This window comes from Apodemus sylvaticus, chromosome 9, assembly GCF_947179515.1.
Source record: "Apodemus sylvaticus chromosome 9, mApoSyl1.1, whole genome shotgun sequence".
NCBI classification, from domain to species: Eukaryota; Metazoa; Chordata; class Mammalia; order Rodentia; family Muridae; genus Apodemus; species Apodemus sylvaticus.
The window spans coordinates 89607378-89626472 of NC_067480.1; the positions used below are offsets into that span (position 1 = coordinate 89607378).

General features: G+C 38.3%; 1 protein-coding gene across 1 annotated transcript in view; it reads right to left on the reverse strand.

Annotated features, from left to right (window-relative positions):
• Positions 1-19095, reverse strand: part of Pkhd1 (PKHD1 ciliary IPT domain containing fibrocystin/polyductin) — a 463409-nt gene that overhangs the window by 35801 nt on the left and 408513 nt on the right. Inside the window, exon 60 of the mRNA XM_052192751.1 lies at positions 6232-7249. Within this exon, the coding sequence (XP_052048711.1) occupies positions 6232-7249 (1018 nt within the window). The remainder of the gene's footprint in view (positions 1-6231; positions 7250-19095) is intronic.

A 19095-nucleotide genomic window follows, 5' to 3' on the forward strand; every position in this document is an offset into this window, starting at 1 on the left:
TTTGCTTAACCAATTTCAACATTGGGCACCTTGTCCATACAGGAAGCTTACTTCTGGGATAATCCATTTATGATTAAACTCTTGCAGTGGCCTGAAAGTATCCATTTCAAAAAGCAGTATGCCAAGAATAAACATGGTGTATCTTATAACAATTTCAATGAGATGCAAATATTCAGGAAACATACCAAAAATGCTGTAATTGGTAAGTTACCTAAGGAATTTTATGAGAAATCTAGCCTGAATAAAATTATGTATTACAGTTGCCCAGAAAAAAATAGAAAATAACAATTATGATCTATACAAATATTAGAAGTTTTCTATTTGGAGGTACTGTAGCAGTAGGTCTTGCTAGAAACCACTCAGGGCCTTTCTAATAGAAGAGATTAATACAAAGTAATGAGGTTTGGGGTGTGTAGGTCTCTGTGCTTACCAATAACCACAAGGGGAATCTGGTGGGTTAAGCACACACAGTTGTTCCCTCAAGGGAAGGGATATTGTACTTGCTATCCACCCAGAAGGCTGGGAACAGATGTGTTTACTAGTCCAGTGACCTATACTCTATCTGTGTAGCTAGAGACTTTTCCAGTACTGTATTCTCCCACAGACCCTTATTGTAATTTGTTTTTGTAGTCCATCTATAGAATCTATCTTTCTAGATATAACAAAGAGTTTTGATGTGGCTGCATCTTATCTGTATTTAGCTTACTTTGTCTTTCAAAGATTACATATACATATACATCATACACATACATATACATATACAATAGCATATGTTATATATTATTAATTATATTATTTATATATATACAAAGATATATATCAAAGATATATATTCTTCATTATGCATGTTAGAATGAGTTAATCACCACAAGATATATATTCTTCATTATGCATGTTAGAATGAGTTAATCACCACAATAAGTTTATACCAAGTTGTGCTATGTTTCAATATGTCTAAAATAAACTACTCAGGGTCAGACTCCAGAAGTTTGAACCAATACCAGCTGCTTGGTTTTACTGAATTGAAACACCTTGCCTTCGGCAGATCATCTCTGCTGGCCTCCTGCAGAAGGTTACAGGGGACTATCAGACTTGGGAAGCTAAATGGCAATTGTGATGGTTGATTTGCATTGTCAATTCAACTGGACTTAGAATTACACAGGAGGTGATGAGACAAGTATCTCAGTGTGCCTGTGAGGATCCTCCAGAGAGGGTAAACTCAGGACGAACTACCCAGCCTGAATATGGTGGGGGTTGGGGGTGCCTATGATTTGCGGGCCAAGACACAATAAAATGGGAAGAGGAGACCACATTTGGAGCACTAGCATTTGTTTGTCTGTGTTCTGGCTTACGTCATGTGACTTGATTTCACTCTCCACCTTGCCCTCCCCATTTGTCTATTGACTATCCTTAGAACTTGAAACAAAACAAGCCTTTACACCCTTAAGTTATTTGTTAGGTATTGTGTTTGTAGAGCTAGAAACACTGATAGGAAAGCTTCTGATAACATGTCACTGTCTATGAAAGATGCTGAATGATTCCTTGTTATGAATAAAATCTGATTAGCGTCTCTTGTGAATGTAAAAGTAAACTGAAACTGTGACTTCCTAGTAAACATTATACTAGGAAATATATATATATGTTTCATTTTATATATGAAAGCATACTTGTTTCATTAGAAAAATAACACTAATGGGCTGGTTCATGTCGAATTGGTTAATTAATTCCTTTTTTGCTATATCAACTTTTTGTTTAAAGTTTGAAAATTTCTTACATAAATACACTGTATTTGTATCATTTCTACTTCCTCTTTCTCCTCTCCAACTCCTCCCATTCTCCCCTACTCCCTCTAGGATTACACACACACACACACACACACACACACACACACACATACATATACACCCTGTTTAATGCTAAATCCATGTAGTATCATTTATATGTACATGTGTGTGAAGTATAATATAACATATTTTCATTAACAAATTGAGAAAATAGTTTTCATTATCATACTTGAAAATCTATATTTTCAGAGTGGTAATATAATAAAATATTTTAATATGCATGCATATATACAATAATGTTTAAGTATATATAATATGTTGGACATGGTAGCCATTCCAATAATGTTTGGGAATAAAAATTTGTTGAAATAGGAGTTTTCATAATGTTTCTTACTTATCAAAATACTCACTATATGTTCATATACATTTTACTGTATTTTCAAAGTAGTTTTGACTAATTTTTGGAACTGAACACTAATGTGCCTGAGGACAGAGATCAGCTAGGTGTAGGGATGTCAGTAATAGTAACAGATTATAGATAACAACTTGTTCATAACAAAAAGCAAAGGAAAAACCATATAATCTTCAAAACAACAATCAAAGATACAGTGGTCTCAGAGCATTTGGTATAAGGACAATAAAGCCTAAAGCCATTATTAGAGGCATCGTGCTCTGAAATACATGACAGTCTTTCTGATGACCATGAAGTATCATCAATAAAAGGGACTGTGTATTGTGAATGAGCTGTGAATGCCCCAACATTCCCCATTTAATAAAGCTAGGGATTTAACTTTCACTGAAATTCTTTATTTCTTTTCTTTTTTTTTTAATTTTTTTTATTCGATATAATTTATTTACATTTCAAATGATTTCCCCTTTTCTAGCCCCCCCACTCCCCGAAAGTCCCGTAAGCCCCCTTCTCTTCCATTGTCCTCCCACCCACCCCTTCCCACTTCCCCGTTCTGGTTTTGCTGAATACTGTTTCACTGAGTCTTTCCAGAACCAGGGGCCACTCCTCCTTTCTTCTTGTACCTCATTTGATGTGTGATTATGTTTTGGGTATTCCAGTTTTCTAGGTTAATATCCACTTATTAGTGAGTGCATACCATGATTCACCTTTTGAGTCTGAGTTACCTCACTGAGTATGATTTTCTCTAGCTCCATCCATTTGCCTAAGAATTTCATGAATTCGTTGTTTCTAATGGCTGAATAGTACTCCATTGTGTAGATATACCACATTTTTTGCATCCACTCTTCTGTTGAGGGATACCTGGGTTCTTTCCAGCATCTGGCAATTATAAATAGGGCTGCTATGAACATAGTAGAACATGTATCCTTATTACATGGTGGGGAGTCTTCTGGGTATATGCCCAGGAGTGGTATAGCAGGATCTTCTGGAAGTGAGGTGCCCAGTTTTCGGAAAAAGCTGGAATATTTTTACATGCCTGTGCATATTTGTGTGTGAGTAGGCCTGTGTGTGTGTGTGTGTGTGTGTGTGTGTGTGTGTGTGTACCAGAATACCCTGAATCAATATATAAAGTAGTCAGCAATTTAAGAATATATCAAACTCAAGTTTTTGACCTCCAGGGACAAAGGTACATAGTAGTCCTTAAATTCATATTCTAGTAGGAATATGAGTGAAGCAAGATACAGGAGAGAAATGAGGAAGAGATGAAAGACATGCAGGGTGAATGAAGGTCCAGCTTCTAGTGAAAGGAAGGCAGGCATTACTAACTGTTCTGTCAAGATTCCTGAATTCAAAGTAAATCCGATCCTAGTGGGGATCCTCTACCTTGAAGAGAGACATACAGGATGTGTGTTCATCTCTTCCCAATAAAAACTCCACTGAAACCACATGAAGCAGAAAACTGGGTAAACATCCCGAATAAATACAAAAATGAAGAAGATGGGTGAATAGCTAACTGATTTCATGTGTCAACAGAAGTTGGAAAAACTGGAGAACAAGTTCATGCAACTGACCTAAGCGGACAGAGGAAACTTGAATCCTGAATTCCCGGAGGGAAGATAAAGCATGAACGACCAAATTGACTACACACCTAAAAAGAAGGCAGAAGCTTCATTTCCCCCACTTTACAATAAGTAGTGGTTTTCTGGAAATACAAGTTTCCAGCACAGCCTCATTCTGTGACCCTGATATAACAAAAGCAACCTTCTGGAGGACTTCATTAGTGCTCCCCCCAAAAGGCTTCATCCTTAGACTCATCTCTGCTTCACCAAGGTCAATTCATTAGTGTGCTGATGGCTCTCCAAGGAGTTCAGCAGAGGTCCTAGCTGATACTGGTAAGAGCTGAAAGACACGGAGCTGGCCTTGGGGCCTGTGTTTGCCTTGAAGGCTGTTAAGCGTACAGTGCAATGTTCAGGGGCATAGGCAATCTTGCTAAATGTTTGTCAATTCTATGGGGAGCATGCTGTTTCTCACTCCTCAGAGATTTTTGTCAGGTATGCTTTATAGGCAGGCTTTTCTTTATCTCCACATGATTTGTCGCTTTAGATCTGGGAAAAAAATAGCTTTTAGGATACCAGAGAAACAAAGCAATGGTAGATATAATAAATTCAAACAGAAAATCAATGCCATATTAATTATGTTTCTAGGTTTTTTATTATTATTAGATTAGACATATCTGAGTCAGAAGTAAAGAGGGAGTGTGATGCTCGGGTGAGGGAGATGACCTTTGTGCTGAGCCTATCTCTTGTCTTCATGATCGGATGATTTGCACCACAAATACCTGTTACATTCCGTACATGTTCTCAGTCTACTCTGCAGGTTTTTCCCCTGTGGTTCTTGATTACTTCTGCTCGTTATCATCTCTTGCTTCAAGAAGAACACACACAACAATGTTCTGTAGAAGTTTGGGCTGGTTCTTCCTCCCAGCTCCATGCTTCTAGAAATAAGACTCAGACCCAAATAATATTTACAAATATTTTGACCGCTTAGCTAGGTTCATCTCTGACTAGAATCATAACTAAAACAATCCATTTATTTTAACCTACATTCTGTCACATGGCTGCTTTCCTGTGTTCAGGCACCATGCGTCTGTCTTGTCACATCTTCCCAGGCAACTCTACCTAGGCCTAGCTCTATTCCCATAATCCTTTCTGCCTCCGAAATGTTCCACCTCCTATTTCCTGCCTAAGCCATAGGTCATAGGCTTTTAAATTGACAGGTGATGTATCTGAATAACACACAAGATATTCTCTCTACATTGTTCAAGATTTTGGAATGGTGAACAAAGTAACATAACAGGCTAAAATTTTGATCTCTAAGTATTCATATAAATGTTATAAGAGAGAAGGGGGCTTATGGGACTTTCGGGGAGTGGGGGACTAGAAAAGGGGAAATCATTTGAAATGTAACTAAAAAATATATCGAATAAAAAAATTAAAAAATATATATGTTATAAGAACTCAGTGAAGCCTAAATGAAATTATACTAGGAAAAAGGGCAAAATCAAAATGCGTCAACATCACTGACACTCTTGTTATCATACAAAATATAATAGTAACACAAGAAAGTGTGAAAGATAGCCCAGGGGTTAAGAGAACATTTTTCTTAAAAAAAAATGTTAATTGTCCTCTCCTGTACTGGCTAGTTTCATGTGTCAAGTTGACACAGGCTGGAGTTATCACATAGAAAGGAGTTTCATTTGGGGAAGTGCCTCCATGAGATCCAGTTGTAGGGCATTTTCTCAATTAGTGATCAAGTGGGAGGGCCCCTTGTGGGTGGTAGCACCTTTGGGCTGGTGCTCTTGGGTTCTATAAGAGAGCAAGCTGAGCAAGCCAGGGGAAGCAAGCCAGTAAGAAACATCCCTCCATAGCCTCTGCATCAGCTCCTTCTTCCTGACCTGCTTGAGTTTCAGTCCTGACTTCCTTTAGTGATGAACTGCAACGTGGAAGTGTAAGCTCAATAAACCCTTTCCTCTCCAACTTGCTTCTTGGTCATGATATTTGTGCAGGAATAGAAACCCTGACTAAGACATCTCCAAAGGATGAGCCTTCTTACTGGCTATCTAATATATGTGGCCAACCCCTGAAACCATATACATACCATCAACAAAAATAGGCTCAGCATATTTTATTTATACATTTATGAACACAAATGTGAGTGGTGTGTGTGTGTGTGTGTGTGTGTGTAAAACAATAAAAAATCAAAGAAAAAGAAAGTTTTTTGGAGAGGTCAGAATGGGAGGGGTTGGAGGAAAAGTACCTTGGAGGAGCAGAAAGGATGGAAGGTGATATAATGATATTTTTTAAGTATCCATAAATGTATCAGATAAATATGTCTCCAATTAGGTATATGTTGGCTTTTTAAATTTTTCAATTCTAGTGAATCCTTTGCAGTTAATAGTAAAGAATAAGCAAAATTTTAATACATGTCAACATGGATTCAAGAAATCATGTTTAATCCAGATATTTTAATAGAGCTTACCTATATCCTGAGACTCCCTCGGACTGAGTTACTAGTAGGGCCCCAACAGTCATACCAAGGACATTTTCCAGAGCTCCAGTCTGTTGAGCAGTGATAACCTGGTGGGCCAATTTCTGTAATCTGTTACTTGGTAAGGACTGAATGAGTTCACTGTTCCTTACATTTGGCAGATCACCGATTTCAACAACCACCACCTTTGAGGAAGTTTCCAGAGTGGTTGCTGGTGTAATCCTAAATGATGTCATTTCTGCCATGAGAGGTCTGCGTTGACCATATCTGCTAGAAGGGCCACCACAAATTACAGTTGGGCAATTGCGCTTTCGTTTTCCTTTACTGTTCGCAATAGCCTCTAAGGTCTCTTTGTTGCCAGGCATCTCAAGAGTGAGTCTGATTTGGTTTGAGTCAATCTGGAAGAAGTATGTCAGGCTTTCAAGCATTTTTCTCTCCCAGTCCTTTTCTAGGACTGAAAATGTCACCATTAAAGCCAACTGAATGGAAACACTTGAACGTATTTCAACAGGCTCTGCTTCTTGCAGGACAACATACAAGAGGTTATTCATGATGTCGAAATAGTTGGCACCAGCGGCCTCATCCAACAATGAAAATGCTGACTCTACTGGAGTAGGTGGAATAAAGCTCTTGTCTAAGAAAACGTGAGGGCTCTGAATCTCATTGTAGAATACAGCCAAGATGAGCTTGGAGGCTCTTCTGTTTCCCCGTAGAAGAAAGCGCAGGAATGGAGGCGTTCGTTCTGGAAAGCATACTTTGGTCATTTGTCTGGTTGGAAAGATGGAATAAAACATAGACAGATAGGTTGTGGGAGAGCATAAACTACTGTCCTTCACAATGCTAAACGTGTCCACAAAGCCATTAGTAACAGATACAAGTGGGTACGATGTGGGGATTGTCCACGTTGCATCAACATTATCAAGAATTAGGACTGCATGCTCAGTCTGCTTACAGAAGAAGCCTGGGATCATTGCTCGGAATGTACATTTCTGTTCTTCTCTGAATATACCTGTGAAACAAAGGAAACAAATGAGTAACATCTGAGCTAGAACTAATGAAGAATTTTAATCCACTATTCTCAACACCATGTGTTATGTTGTAAAATGTCTATTGACCATTTAAGTATATTACATATTGGGAACACAAAGCAAACTTGAGCAAAGTATGAAAAGATATATGCATTAAAATACCCATTTGATATAGTCTAATGATATATGTACATGGCATCTCCTTTTTTTTATCTTTAATCTTTTTATACAGTCCAGTCATTATCCTCCTTCTATTTTGCCTTCCAACAGTTCCTCACCCGATTCTTCCTTCCCCATCTACAAGAGGATGTCCCCATACCTTACCCCACTTGACCTCCCTGGGGTTTCAAGTCTATTAAGAGTTAGGTGTGTCTTCTCTCATTGGGGCCACGCCAAGCCATCCTCTGCTGTATGTGTATTGGGGCCTTGGATCAGCTAGTGTATGCTCCCTGGTTGGCGGCTTAGTGTCTGAGAGATCTTGGAGGTCCAGATTTGTTGAGACTGTTGGTCTTCCTATGGGGTCGCCCTTCTCGTCAACTTCTTCTAGCATGGCATGCACTTTTATATATTAACATAAAAACAGGATATATGTACATACATGTGTATATCCTGTAACTAATAGAAACCCAAGAATATTGGAGAAATAACAACTAAAACTGATTAAAGATTCCATCCCACCTTAGAGTGGCTACCATTAAAAGGGCAAATAGTTGATCAATAAATGAGTGGAAATTGCAACTGATAGGGGTAAGGAGGTAGGGAGCATCTGCAGAACAAGGCAGAGACCTGGGATAAGGGAGGCACCCAAGAGTCAATAATGTGACCTTAGATATGACTCACAACATTGGGATATGGAACCTCAAGAGGCCACCTATTGTATCCAGGCAGGGTACCCAGTAGAGCAATAGACATACCAACACACCCACAAAACTTTTAACTCAAAATTTATCCTATGTACAAGAAATGCAGGCATGGGGCATGGAGCACAATTTCTTTAAAAACAAAATCTAAAAATAGTACTACCCTATGGCCCAACTGCACCATTCTAAATACACTGAGAACTTTAAGTCTTACTATTGATATGTCTCTGTATTATTGGTATTCTGTTTACAACAGCTAGGTAAAGGAACCAGAAAATGGCCAGCAAATAACGGTCTCAAGTTGAGACCCATCACATGGGCATGCACCAATCCCTATCACTATTAATGATACTCTGTTATGCTTGCAGACAGGAGCATGCTGTCCTCTGAAAGGGCCTAGTCACACAGTGGTTTGAACTTGGGGACACTTATGGAAGAATACACACACACACACACACACACACACACACACACACACACACTAATTCTGTGGGAAGAAAAATAACCCCGACTTACAATGCAGCCAGGGCTTTGAGCTAGGTAGGTGTGTGTGCATGTGTGTGTGTGTGTGTGTGTGTGTGTGTGTGTGTGTGTGTATGTATGTATGTATGTATGTATGTGTAGTCTTTAACTCAAGATGAAACATAGAAAAAAGCTAATTCATGATGCTAGGATTATCTACAGCTTCTCACAATGGACAAAATGAAAGGGAAACATGACTGTGTTGAGACCCAAGTTAAATACAGAAACCATATAAAAGGATTACAGTAGAGTTGGATGAAGTCAATTACTTAGAGCAAATTTCCTGAGAGTTTAAGAATTAGTACAGTATCCCTGTCGACCAAATGGCAGTAGAAAATTTAAAGACTCAATCTCTAAGGCTGGAGGAAAAATGAGGTGCATGGCAGAGGTCACAGAAGATTGAAGGCATTCCCATCTTCCAGGAGCTGTGAGGCAGCAGCATCTCAGAGTCACCTGTGAGGCTGGAGTTGGGGATGGGCTTGGGGGCACAGTGCTAAGACAGAAAATGATGTCAAGCAGAAGAGTAAGCAGCTTATTTGGATTTTAGTGCTTACCCGAGTAAACCATTCCCCAAGAACTTGGCTCAAAGTTGTTAATTCTAAATTAGGAATATTATTTATTTTAATGTAATAGATTCTTTTTGCAGTGATTTTCTTTTCTGAACTGAAAAAAATAAGTATGTTTAATGAAGTTTGTGTAGTAAACTCCCAGAGACATTCTAATGATAAACAAGTAAATTATGGAGGCATACAGATTATGGCTATATACTAAAAAGCTATAATTATTTTAATTATTAAGTCTTTTTAAGGTTAGTTTTATTTAATATATTTTTTCGTACAATATGTTTTAATTATATTCTTCCTGGTTCAAAAGTTTGGCCTGGTCCTCCTTACTTTCCTACCCAAGTTTTCCCACCCAGTTTTGTGATTTTTCTTTTTTTCTCTTTAAAAAAAATCAAACAAACAAAAAGTTCCAAAACAAAATAACAACAACAAAATGAGGATGGCAAGGCTACAAAAGAAACAAATCAATTTTGCAGGGTCTTGGAATGTGGTCTATATATCCAGTGATACTCCATTAGAGAAAACTAATTGTCCTTTTCCCAGAACACGTTGACTGCCAATAGCTTCTTGGTACAACTTTGTGTCTACTTAGGCTTCTCAGTGCTTGAGCTCTGTCTCTTTGGAACTGTACAGTTTATGTGTGGGCTGACAGAATCACTGTGAGGTCATTTGTGTATCAGTACTGTTGTTTCTAAAAGATGTAATTCAATAATTCAATGGGTTTTATTATGACTTCTTTGGAGTCATTCTTAGAACATTTCTCCCTCTTCTTCTTCATTGACCCTGAGATTTGAGGGGGGGGTTGAAATGAACACTCCATTTACAACTGCATATTCCAAAGTCTCTTACTCTGTCCAGTGTTCAACTGAGTCTCTGTGTTAATTCCTATAAACTGAAAGAAGAAACCTCTCTGATGAGTGTTGAGCAAGGTACTGATTTGTACACAAAGCAGTATGTCATTAGGGGTTACTTTGTAGCCATGTCCTGTTAGCAGATATATTTTTGCCATGTCCCTCAGTAAGATGCTTTCACCTGAGATAATGCCTATCTAGCCTTGGGTGCTTAGCCATGCCAACAGGATCGGATACAGTTGGCCTTAAAGCCAGTAATAAATAAATAAATAAATAAATAAATAAATAAATAAATAAATAAATAAATAGGTGGTTGGTTACTCTCATAACATTTGTGCCACTGTCACACCAATATGTCTTACAGGAATGTCACAACTGTAGGTCAGAGGGTTGGTGTCTGGGTAATACTAATGATGATTTTTTTCTCTAGAGGCATGCAGAGTACCTTTAAGTACCATAAAAAGTTCCAATGGGCTTTATTATGATTTTCATACACATATACAGCGGTTGGTTGTTCACATTTGAACCTTCTCATGGCCTGAATATTAATAAACATGAGAGAAATCACTACTACATTGTTAGCTGTTAATAATCCACATAAAGTTCTAAAGATATCATCATAAAGAATAATGGAATACAAATGTCATGCCAACAGAAGTCAAAAGTATTGGGCAGAAGAGAGAATCAGGACCAGGAGTAGATGAGGCACAGGAGAGCAAAACAAGGACAAACTGTATCAATGTCATAAATAACATAATTACAAAATCCAAAGAGTAATAATTTATTAACTTATTTAGTCTTGATTAATTTCCCTATATTTAATTACATGCTTTTGTATTCCTTCCTTGTATGAGATGGATTTTTAAATTTCCCATTAAGGATTAGAAAGAAAATACAGCCTTTTTTTCAGCCTTATGATTGATATTTATTTTCCAGCATTAGCTGTTTAGAAGGAATTCACTCATATTTTAATGATTTTTATAATGTTTAGAATCATTGTTAAAAGTGATATTTAAAATTTTTACATATAGATAAGGTATGATATCAGACGCAGTTTGGCAAATCAGTACTTAAGGAAGAGTCATTTTGAAATCTATATCTCTTCTGCCTTTCATTTTCTCCTGTAAATCAGTACAGGTTCATATCACAGAGGACTAGGATCTGGTCCCTGTGCTTCATAGCATTGGGTAAGCCAACATTTATGAAGAGTAGAATTTTTATAAAAAAGTATTTAGTGAAATACAAAAGTCTTACCCTCTCATATTAATTTCATATTTAAAGTATTATGCTATCCCAAACACTGTGGCCAGTCCACTGTGATGCAGCACCACAGATCTCAAAATAAAGGAAAATTTAGAATGGAAAAGGTACCATCTTTATTAGTCTGAGTTAAATCATCATACTTCAAAATATTTTACAAAAACATAATTCATGTAATCACACTGCTATAGCTCCTGTAGTGATACATGGAAGGGACTTGTATCAATGATGGGCCTGACACATGATCATAGTCTTCACAGAAAGTCTATCTGTATTATGGGAAATGCCTTGGGTAGGTCCAATAAAAAGATGTAGACAAACAAGGTGAATGGGATGATGTAAGGCTCTGTTTGTGCTGGGTTAAGAGGGAAGAGACTGAGTGGCCAGTAACAGGAGTATTTACAAAGAACTAATTAAACAGAAGCATAGCTTATTTTAGCTGCTTAACAAGGAAAGTCAAATGCCACAGAGAATTTGGTGTCAGAAGGAAAGAGCTTTTGAATGGGTGATCTAGGATTTCAGGAGTTATAGGACTCTGCATTCCTTGATTTTTTTAAGGTTATTAGTGGTGAAATTTTCAGTACAATAATTGTGTGGGTGAACTCTAAAGTGCATTGGAGAGGAAAGCATACCCAATTACAACATTTTTATTGAAAAGCCTTTTCTTGGTCATTTAGGCTTCTAGAATGTGTCTAAAGATGACCTGCATACAGGTCTGGATATAGAAGTACAATGGATAGATTGCATAGAAAACTAAACCACAAACACATAATCTACACAAACCAGTCCAGGCAGCTAAATTTCTATATGCACCAATCAGTCATAGAAAATCATAAAAACAATTCTGAAAGCATGCATTCATATGTGATTAATAGGTTCTTATGCCCATTTCCTTAAAATCTCCCCATCATCATCATCATGATCATCATCATCTCTTCATCTTCATCTTCATTGTCCTCCTCTCTTCATTGTTACTAATTTGGATGAGGTTCCAATAGGATGCTTCAGATTTTGCTGTAACTCATTTTGTTTTGGCTTATTTCAGAAACTCTAATGATACCTGTAATTCTCCTTGAACTTTCCTTCTGTTTCCTTCTAAAAGCCCTTCCACCCTACTATCTACATTCAACTCTTTATCAAATAGCAAAAGGTACTGGATAGTTCCTTTGTACCAAGGTCAGAACAACTAGCATTTGCTTGCTGCCCTTTGGAAGCTCTTTGTTTATTCCCAAACCTGTCAAGGTTTGATGCTAGCTACCTACTTTGATAAAAATTGTAAGGACATTAGGATGGAGAGGGAATAGTGGGCCACTTTCCATGACCTCCTATGACTGGAGAACATTGCCTAGTATATGCAACTAAGACATGCATAATATCAAGAAGTAAGCCAAAATCTATTAGTCTTTGAAGAGCAGTGGTTATACCGAGGGATATTACACACTGTGTAGGAACGGCATAGATCAGGAAAGGAAACAAGGTTTGCGGTGTGACCTAAAGATACCTATTTCTCTACAACACGATGGAAGCCTAGTGGAGTAAAAGGGGGACAAATCATGTTCCTTGGAAATAATGACTGCACCAGTTCCAGTTTCAAGGATTCATTCAGCTCCGGGAACAAATTTTAGACAAGTGAAATAAACAGTTAATGAGCTCCTGAGCATCTCAGGGAGAGATATGTTACTTTTGAGATCGGAGATAATGCTGGCCTGTGATCATGGCAAGGTGTGTTAATCAAAGGACATTTTATTCTCATATTAAAAATCACAAGTATTGGTGATTTACATATTTTTGTTAGTCAATTGATTTTATATGGTAACAAAGTGGTCACTTTACGGTTATTTCAGCCACCATAATAACATTGTGGCTGAGGAGACCTTTAGATATAGAAATATATGACAGAAAGCCCATAGAGTGGCAGCAGGAAGGGGACAAAGAAGGATAAGAATTTGAATGGCTAAGAAGTTGGCTTTAGGGGGAAAGTTCCTGAGCAGAACACCAATAGCGGATGCTCTAAGATCAAGAATTGACAAATGGGACCTCATAAAATTACAAAGTTTCTGTAAGGCAAAGGACACCATCAAAAGGACAAATCAGCAACCAACAAATTGGAAAAAGATCTTCACCAACCCTACATCTGACAGAGGGCTAATATCCAATATATACAAAGAAATCAAGAAGTTAGACCCCAGAAAACCAAATAACCCTATTTAAAAATGGGGTACAGAGCTATACAAAGAATTTTCACCTGAAGAACTTCGGATAGATGAGAAGCATCTTTAAAAATACTCAACATTATTAGTCACTAGGGAAATGCAAATCAAAACAACCCTGAGATTTCACCTAGTCAGAATGGCTAAGATTAAAAACTCAGGAGACTAACTTCTTGAAGTTAGACTCCAGAAAACCAAACAACCCTATTAAAAAATGGGGTACAGAGTTAAACAAAGAATTCTCACCTGAAGAACTTCGGATGGCGGAGAAGCATCTTAAAAAATGCTCAACTTCATTAGTCATTGGGGAAATGCAAATCAAAACAACCCTGAGATTTCATCTTACACCAGTCAGAATGGCTAAGATTAAAAATTCAGGAGACAGCAGGTGTTGGAGAGGGTGTGGAGAAAGAGGAACACTCCTTCACTGCTGGTGGGGTTGCAAACTGTTACAACCACTCTGGAAATCAGTTTGGCGGTTCCTCCGAAAACTGGGCACCTCACTTCCAGAAGATCCTGCTATACCACTCCTGGGCATATAACCAGAGGATTCCCCACCATGTAATAAGGATACATGCTCTACTATGTTCATAGCAGCCCTATTTATAATTGCCAGATGCTGGAAAGAACCCAGGTATCCCTCAACAGAAGAGTGGATGCAAAAAATGTGGTATATCTACATAATGGAGTACTATTCAGCCATTAGAAACAATGAATTCATGAAATTCTTAGGCAAATGGATGGAGCTAGAGAACATCATACTAAGTGAGGTAACCCAGACTCAAAAGGTGAATCATGGTATACACTCACTAATAAGTGGATATTAACCTAGAAAACTGGAATACCCAAAACATAATCCACACATCAAATGAGGTACAAGAAGAAAAGAAGAGTGGCCCCTTGTTCTGGAAAGACTCAGTGAAGCAGTATTCAGCAAAACCAGAATGGGGAAGTGGGAAGGGGTGGGTGGGAGGACAGGGGAAGAGAAAGGGGCTTATGGGACTTTCAGGGAGTGGGGGGCTAGAAAAAGGGAAATCATTTGAAATGTAAATAAAAAATTATATCGAATAAAAAAATAGAAAAAAAAAACTCAGGAGACAGCAGGTGTCGGCGAGGATGTGGAGAAAGAGGAACATTCCTCCACTGCTGGTGGGGTTGTAAACTGGTAAAACGACTCTGGAAATCAGTCTGGCAGTTCCTCAGAAAACTGGGTACATCACTTCCGGAGGATCCTGCTATATCACTCTTGGGCATATACCCAGAGGATTCCCCAGCATGTAATAAGGATACATGCTCCACTATGTTCATAGCAGCCCTATTTATAATAGCCAGAAGCTGGAAAGAACCTAGGTATCCCTCAATGGAGGAATGGATACAAAAAATGTGGTATGTATACACAATGGAGTACTATTAAGCCATTAAAAACAATGAATTCATGAAATTCTTAGACAAATGGATGGAGCTGGAGAACATCATTCTAAGTGAGGTAACCCAGTCTCAAAAGATCAGTCATGGTATGCACTCACTAATAAGTGGGTATTAGCCTAGAAAATTGGAATACCCAAAACATAATCCACATATTAAATGATGTCCAAGAAGAATGGAGGAGTGGACCCTGGTTATGGAAAGACTCAGTGGGCAATACCAGAACAGGGATGTGGGAAGAGGTGGATGGGGGGACAGGGAGAGGGAAGAGGGTTTATGGGACTTTTGGGGAGTAGGGAGCCAGAAAGGGGAAAATCATTTGAAATGTAAATAAAAAATATATCGAATTAAAAAAAAGAAGTTGGCTTGACCTTAAAGAAGTCTTCATACCTTAAGGCTAACAGACCGACCTTCCCTCGCTCCCTCTCTCCCTTCCTTCTTTCTCTCCTCTTTCCTCACCTTTCTCCTTTAGCCTCTATGCCTACCTTTATAGTTCTATCCTTTATTTTATTTATTTATTTTTTTGAGACAGGGTTTCCCTGTATAGCCCTGGCTGTCCTGGAACTCACTCTATAGACCAGGCTGGCCTTGAACTCAGAAATCCTCCTGCCTCTGCCTCCCAAGGGCTGGGATTAAAGGCATGCGCCACCAGCACCCAGTTATATTTCTATCTTTATTCACCTTTAGATAGCATGTTTAATTATTGCCATATCATAGACAGAAATTTGAATCACACTCATGATCCTCCTGCCTCTGCCTCCTTCAGCAAATTCTACCAGCTGTGCTACCACAACTAGCTGAATCACAGTCATATGAACTCAACAATATTATTTCGAAGTGAGGAGGAGGAAAAGGATGAGGAAGAAAAGGGCGGAGGAAGAGGATCAGGAAGTGGAAAAAGAGAAGGAGGAGGGGCAAGAAAGAAGCAGTGCAACTACATACTTCTTTTTTTTTTGCATTTTACACCTGGTAAAATAAAGTGACAGTTTTGGGACATAAGGTTCCGATGCGATAGGTGCCACTGCGAGAAGAAGGGCCAAATTTTTCAAAGCTCCCTGTGCCTTGTTTTCTGAACAGGCACATATGGAAAGATTCCTGATAGTTGACAAATCACATATTTGGCAAGTGCTTCTTGATTCTGAGTACTAGTATTTTCCCCCTTCAAACCAACATTTTTATCATGGTGTACCAGGAGGAGAAGATTATCGCCACAATCTTACCAAAGGCAATTGCCCAAATTCGACCAGTAAGTCATATTAAGGATCCACCTTTGTAGCCAAATGTGAACTCTTGTTTTTTTTCTAAACTGGAAATTCTACCTTAATGTCTTCAGAATTTAGCCGCCACAGTGGCTAAGAGATGTGTTGGTTTGCTAGTGTCCCACCAGCTAGTTTCTTATGAAATCTGTACAGTTAATCAATGCTAGTGTTTTCAATTGGCCAAGAAAAGCCAAATAATAGTGGGGAGATAATTTTTAAAGCACAAATATGCAAAATTATAGGGCTGAAGAGCTACTAAACAGGCATGGTTCTTAGGCTATATGGTCACTGTTTAAGAAAAGTCTACACAGAGCTAGCCTCCTGGTTCAACCCCCAGTGGCTTAAGATAAGTCTAGAATTGTGTCTGAATAGCCTTCCATTGTTCTCTCCTATAAATGTTTTCATCTCCTGCCTTGCTCAGTTGGAGAAGGTTTAGTTCTGAGTAATGATTTTCTTTCGCACTTGTTTTTGTCTTTTCCTTCCCCACTTTGCCAAATGGCCTCATCTGCCAGTCACAATTTTTTGTGGTCCACAATTTTGATCACTTTTAAATGAAACCCACGCTGGCTTTGGTAATCATAATGTCATTTACAATTTACCACTAAACACGTTTATTCAGTTAGTAGCACACGGGAGAAAGAGAACTCCATATGAACTCACCGTGAAAGGCCTAATCTGATTATTTCCTCATGAAAATCCAGGCAGGGGTGCTTGTAAGAGGGGCTTGAGAGAAGACAGAGGGAAGGCAAGGCCTGGCCACAGCTGACTTTGATAATCAATGTGAACAGATAACTGATACAGCCTGTCAGGGCAACCACCCAGTCACCCCAGGGCATTCTTCTCAAAAAGGCAAGAATGGACAGGTCATAATGATGGCTGAGTGACCAGTGAGCATTGGCTTGGCGTATGCTATTACATTCAGGGTAGACGTGCACAGTGACAAGGTCCAGAAGCTCCGCTTTAAGTGCGGGAAATTTGATTAAGCAGGTTGTATTTGTGTATGCACATGGGCACAAAAGCACTTGCTCTGTGAGTCTTTCACCTCCCTAAAATATCCTGGAAATAAAGCTTACTCTCTCATCCTTTCTCTAGACTAGAGGGCATAAACCCAAGCCCAGGAAAGGGGGAGAGGTAATTGTGTCTGGTTTAAAAGGAGAGAGAACTCTGTGTGTGTATGTGTGTGTGTGTGTGTGTGTGTGTGTGTGTGTGTTTGCTTGCAGGGTTCTAACAAATATTAACTTTGTGTCAATATTTGTCCTTCCTGTCGTGAAATGAGGATTTTCCACCTCATTTCACGTTTGAAAAGGAAATATGCCAAAGGGGTCATCTCTGCTACGGAAAAAAAAATTAACAGAAAACAACAACAACAAAAAAAGAGAAATAACTTCTATCTTTTATTTAGAAAAATGGATCAGAAGGAAAGAAAAAAAGTATCTCTAAATAAATGCTTTGACTTAAAGGCACATAGAATCCTTCCATCTTCCCATTTCAACAAAAGAGAAAAATTTATATGTTTAAAATAGAATGAGATACATCAACATTAATGATTTTTCTCCTCGAGGTTAATGCCACCATTTCCCTCAACAATATTTTCTAGCCATCTTTGATATATTTCACCAAGTATCATAAACTATAGGGGATTTGGACATAACCAAAATAGATAATCACTCACTTGTTTTCAAGAAATGAAAATAAGTAATTTACAATTTGCTTCTGCCAAACAATATCTATACCTCATTATTTCCAATTTAACAAATAAGAATGGGCACAGATCGAATCAGCATCCACATGTTGCATGTCTCCCCATTTACATATGTCAAATCCTCAGGCAATCAGGAGTGACACCCCCAAAACCTCAAAGCTCTGTTTCATAACACCCAAAGAAAGTCACAGAGATATTTGCAGGAGTTGTTAGAGAAAATGTGTTTTGCTTATTTCAGATACAATGAACAGAAGGGCTTTTGACTTCAAACTGGAGAAATGCTAAATATAATTACTTTTTTAAACTTCAAAAGTAAGAAGCATATGTGTTAGAATCATTTGTTAAGACAAGTTGAGAGTGTTCTTACATATAGTATATTCAATATCTAAACAAAATATGACTATGCTGACATAAAGTCTAGAACTTGGAGTTTGTAAGGTCTGCTGTGTGACCATAATAAGTTAGTCATTATTATTATAAAGGGAACACATATGTTTGTTCATATATATGCATACTATGATTTTATAAGTGAGCTAAGAGTAACAGTGTTATTTTTGACATGCAAAATATTTATCATTGTAAAATTTGAGAAACTGTGTCATTGGATTAAAAGGAGTCACTGTATATATATATTCAGTTTTTATTCCTGGAATGTAATATGTGTGTATGTGTGTGTGTGTGTGTGCATCACATATATATGTAGCACAAAAATACACCACACACACATACACACATATACATTTCTAGATTAGCTTTCACAATTACCTAGGGTGTCACTTGGGAGCATAGATACCTTTGACATCATTTTCAACAAGCCAATGCTCACTGGACACTCAGCTGTCATTCCAATGCAGTGTCATTCTAGTGACAGGTGCAGTGCTGTGGCTTTGGATGGCTGTGGTACATGAGGTATGCAAGCATGAAGACTACCCTGAGAAGAAGATAACCAAGGGAGCCGGAAGGTGCTCTGTGAAGGTAATGTCACACTCTGGGTAAATGCACAAAGCAAGCCTGCTTGGCAGGATGGCTGCCTGCACCATGTTATTTAGTGGGTGTTTCAGAGTATTTTTTTATCTTTCATAAGTTAAAATGCTCTTTAATGAGAGTATTATTTTGAGAAAGGTAAGGATAGGAGGTAGAAGAGGTGAGGGGAATGACATTATAACGGGGAGGTG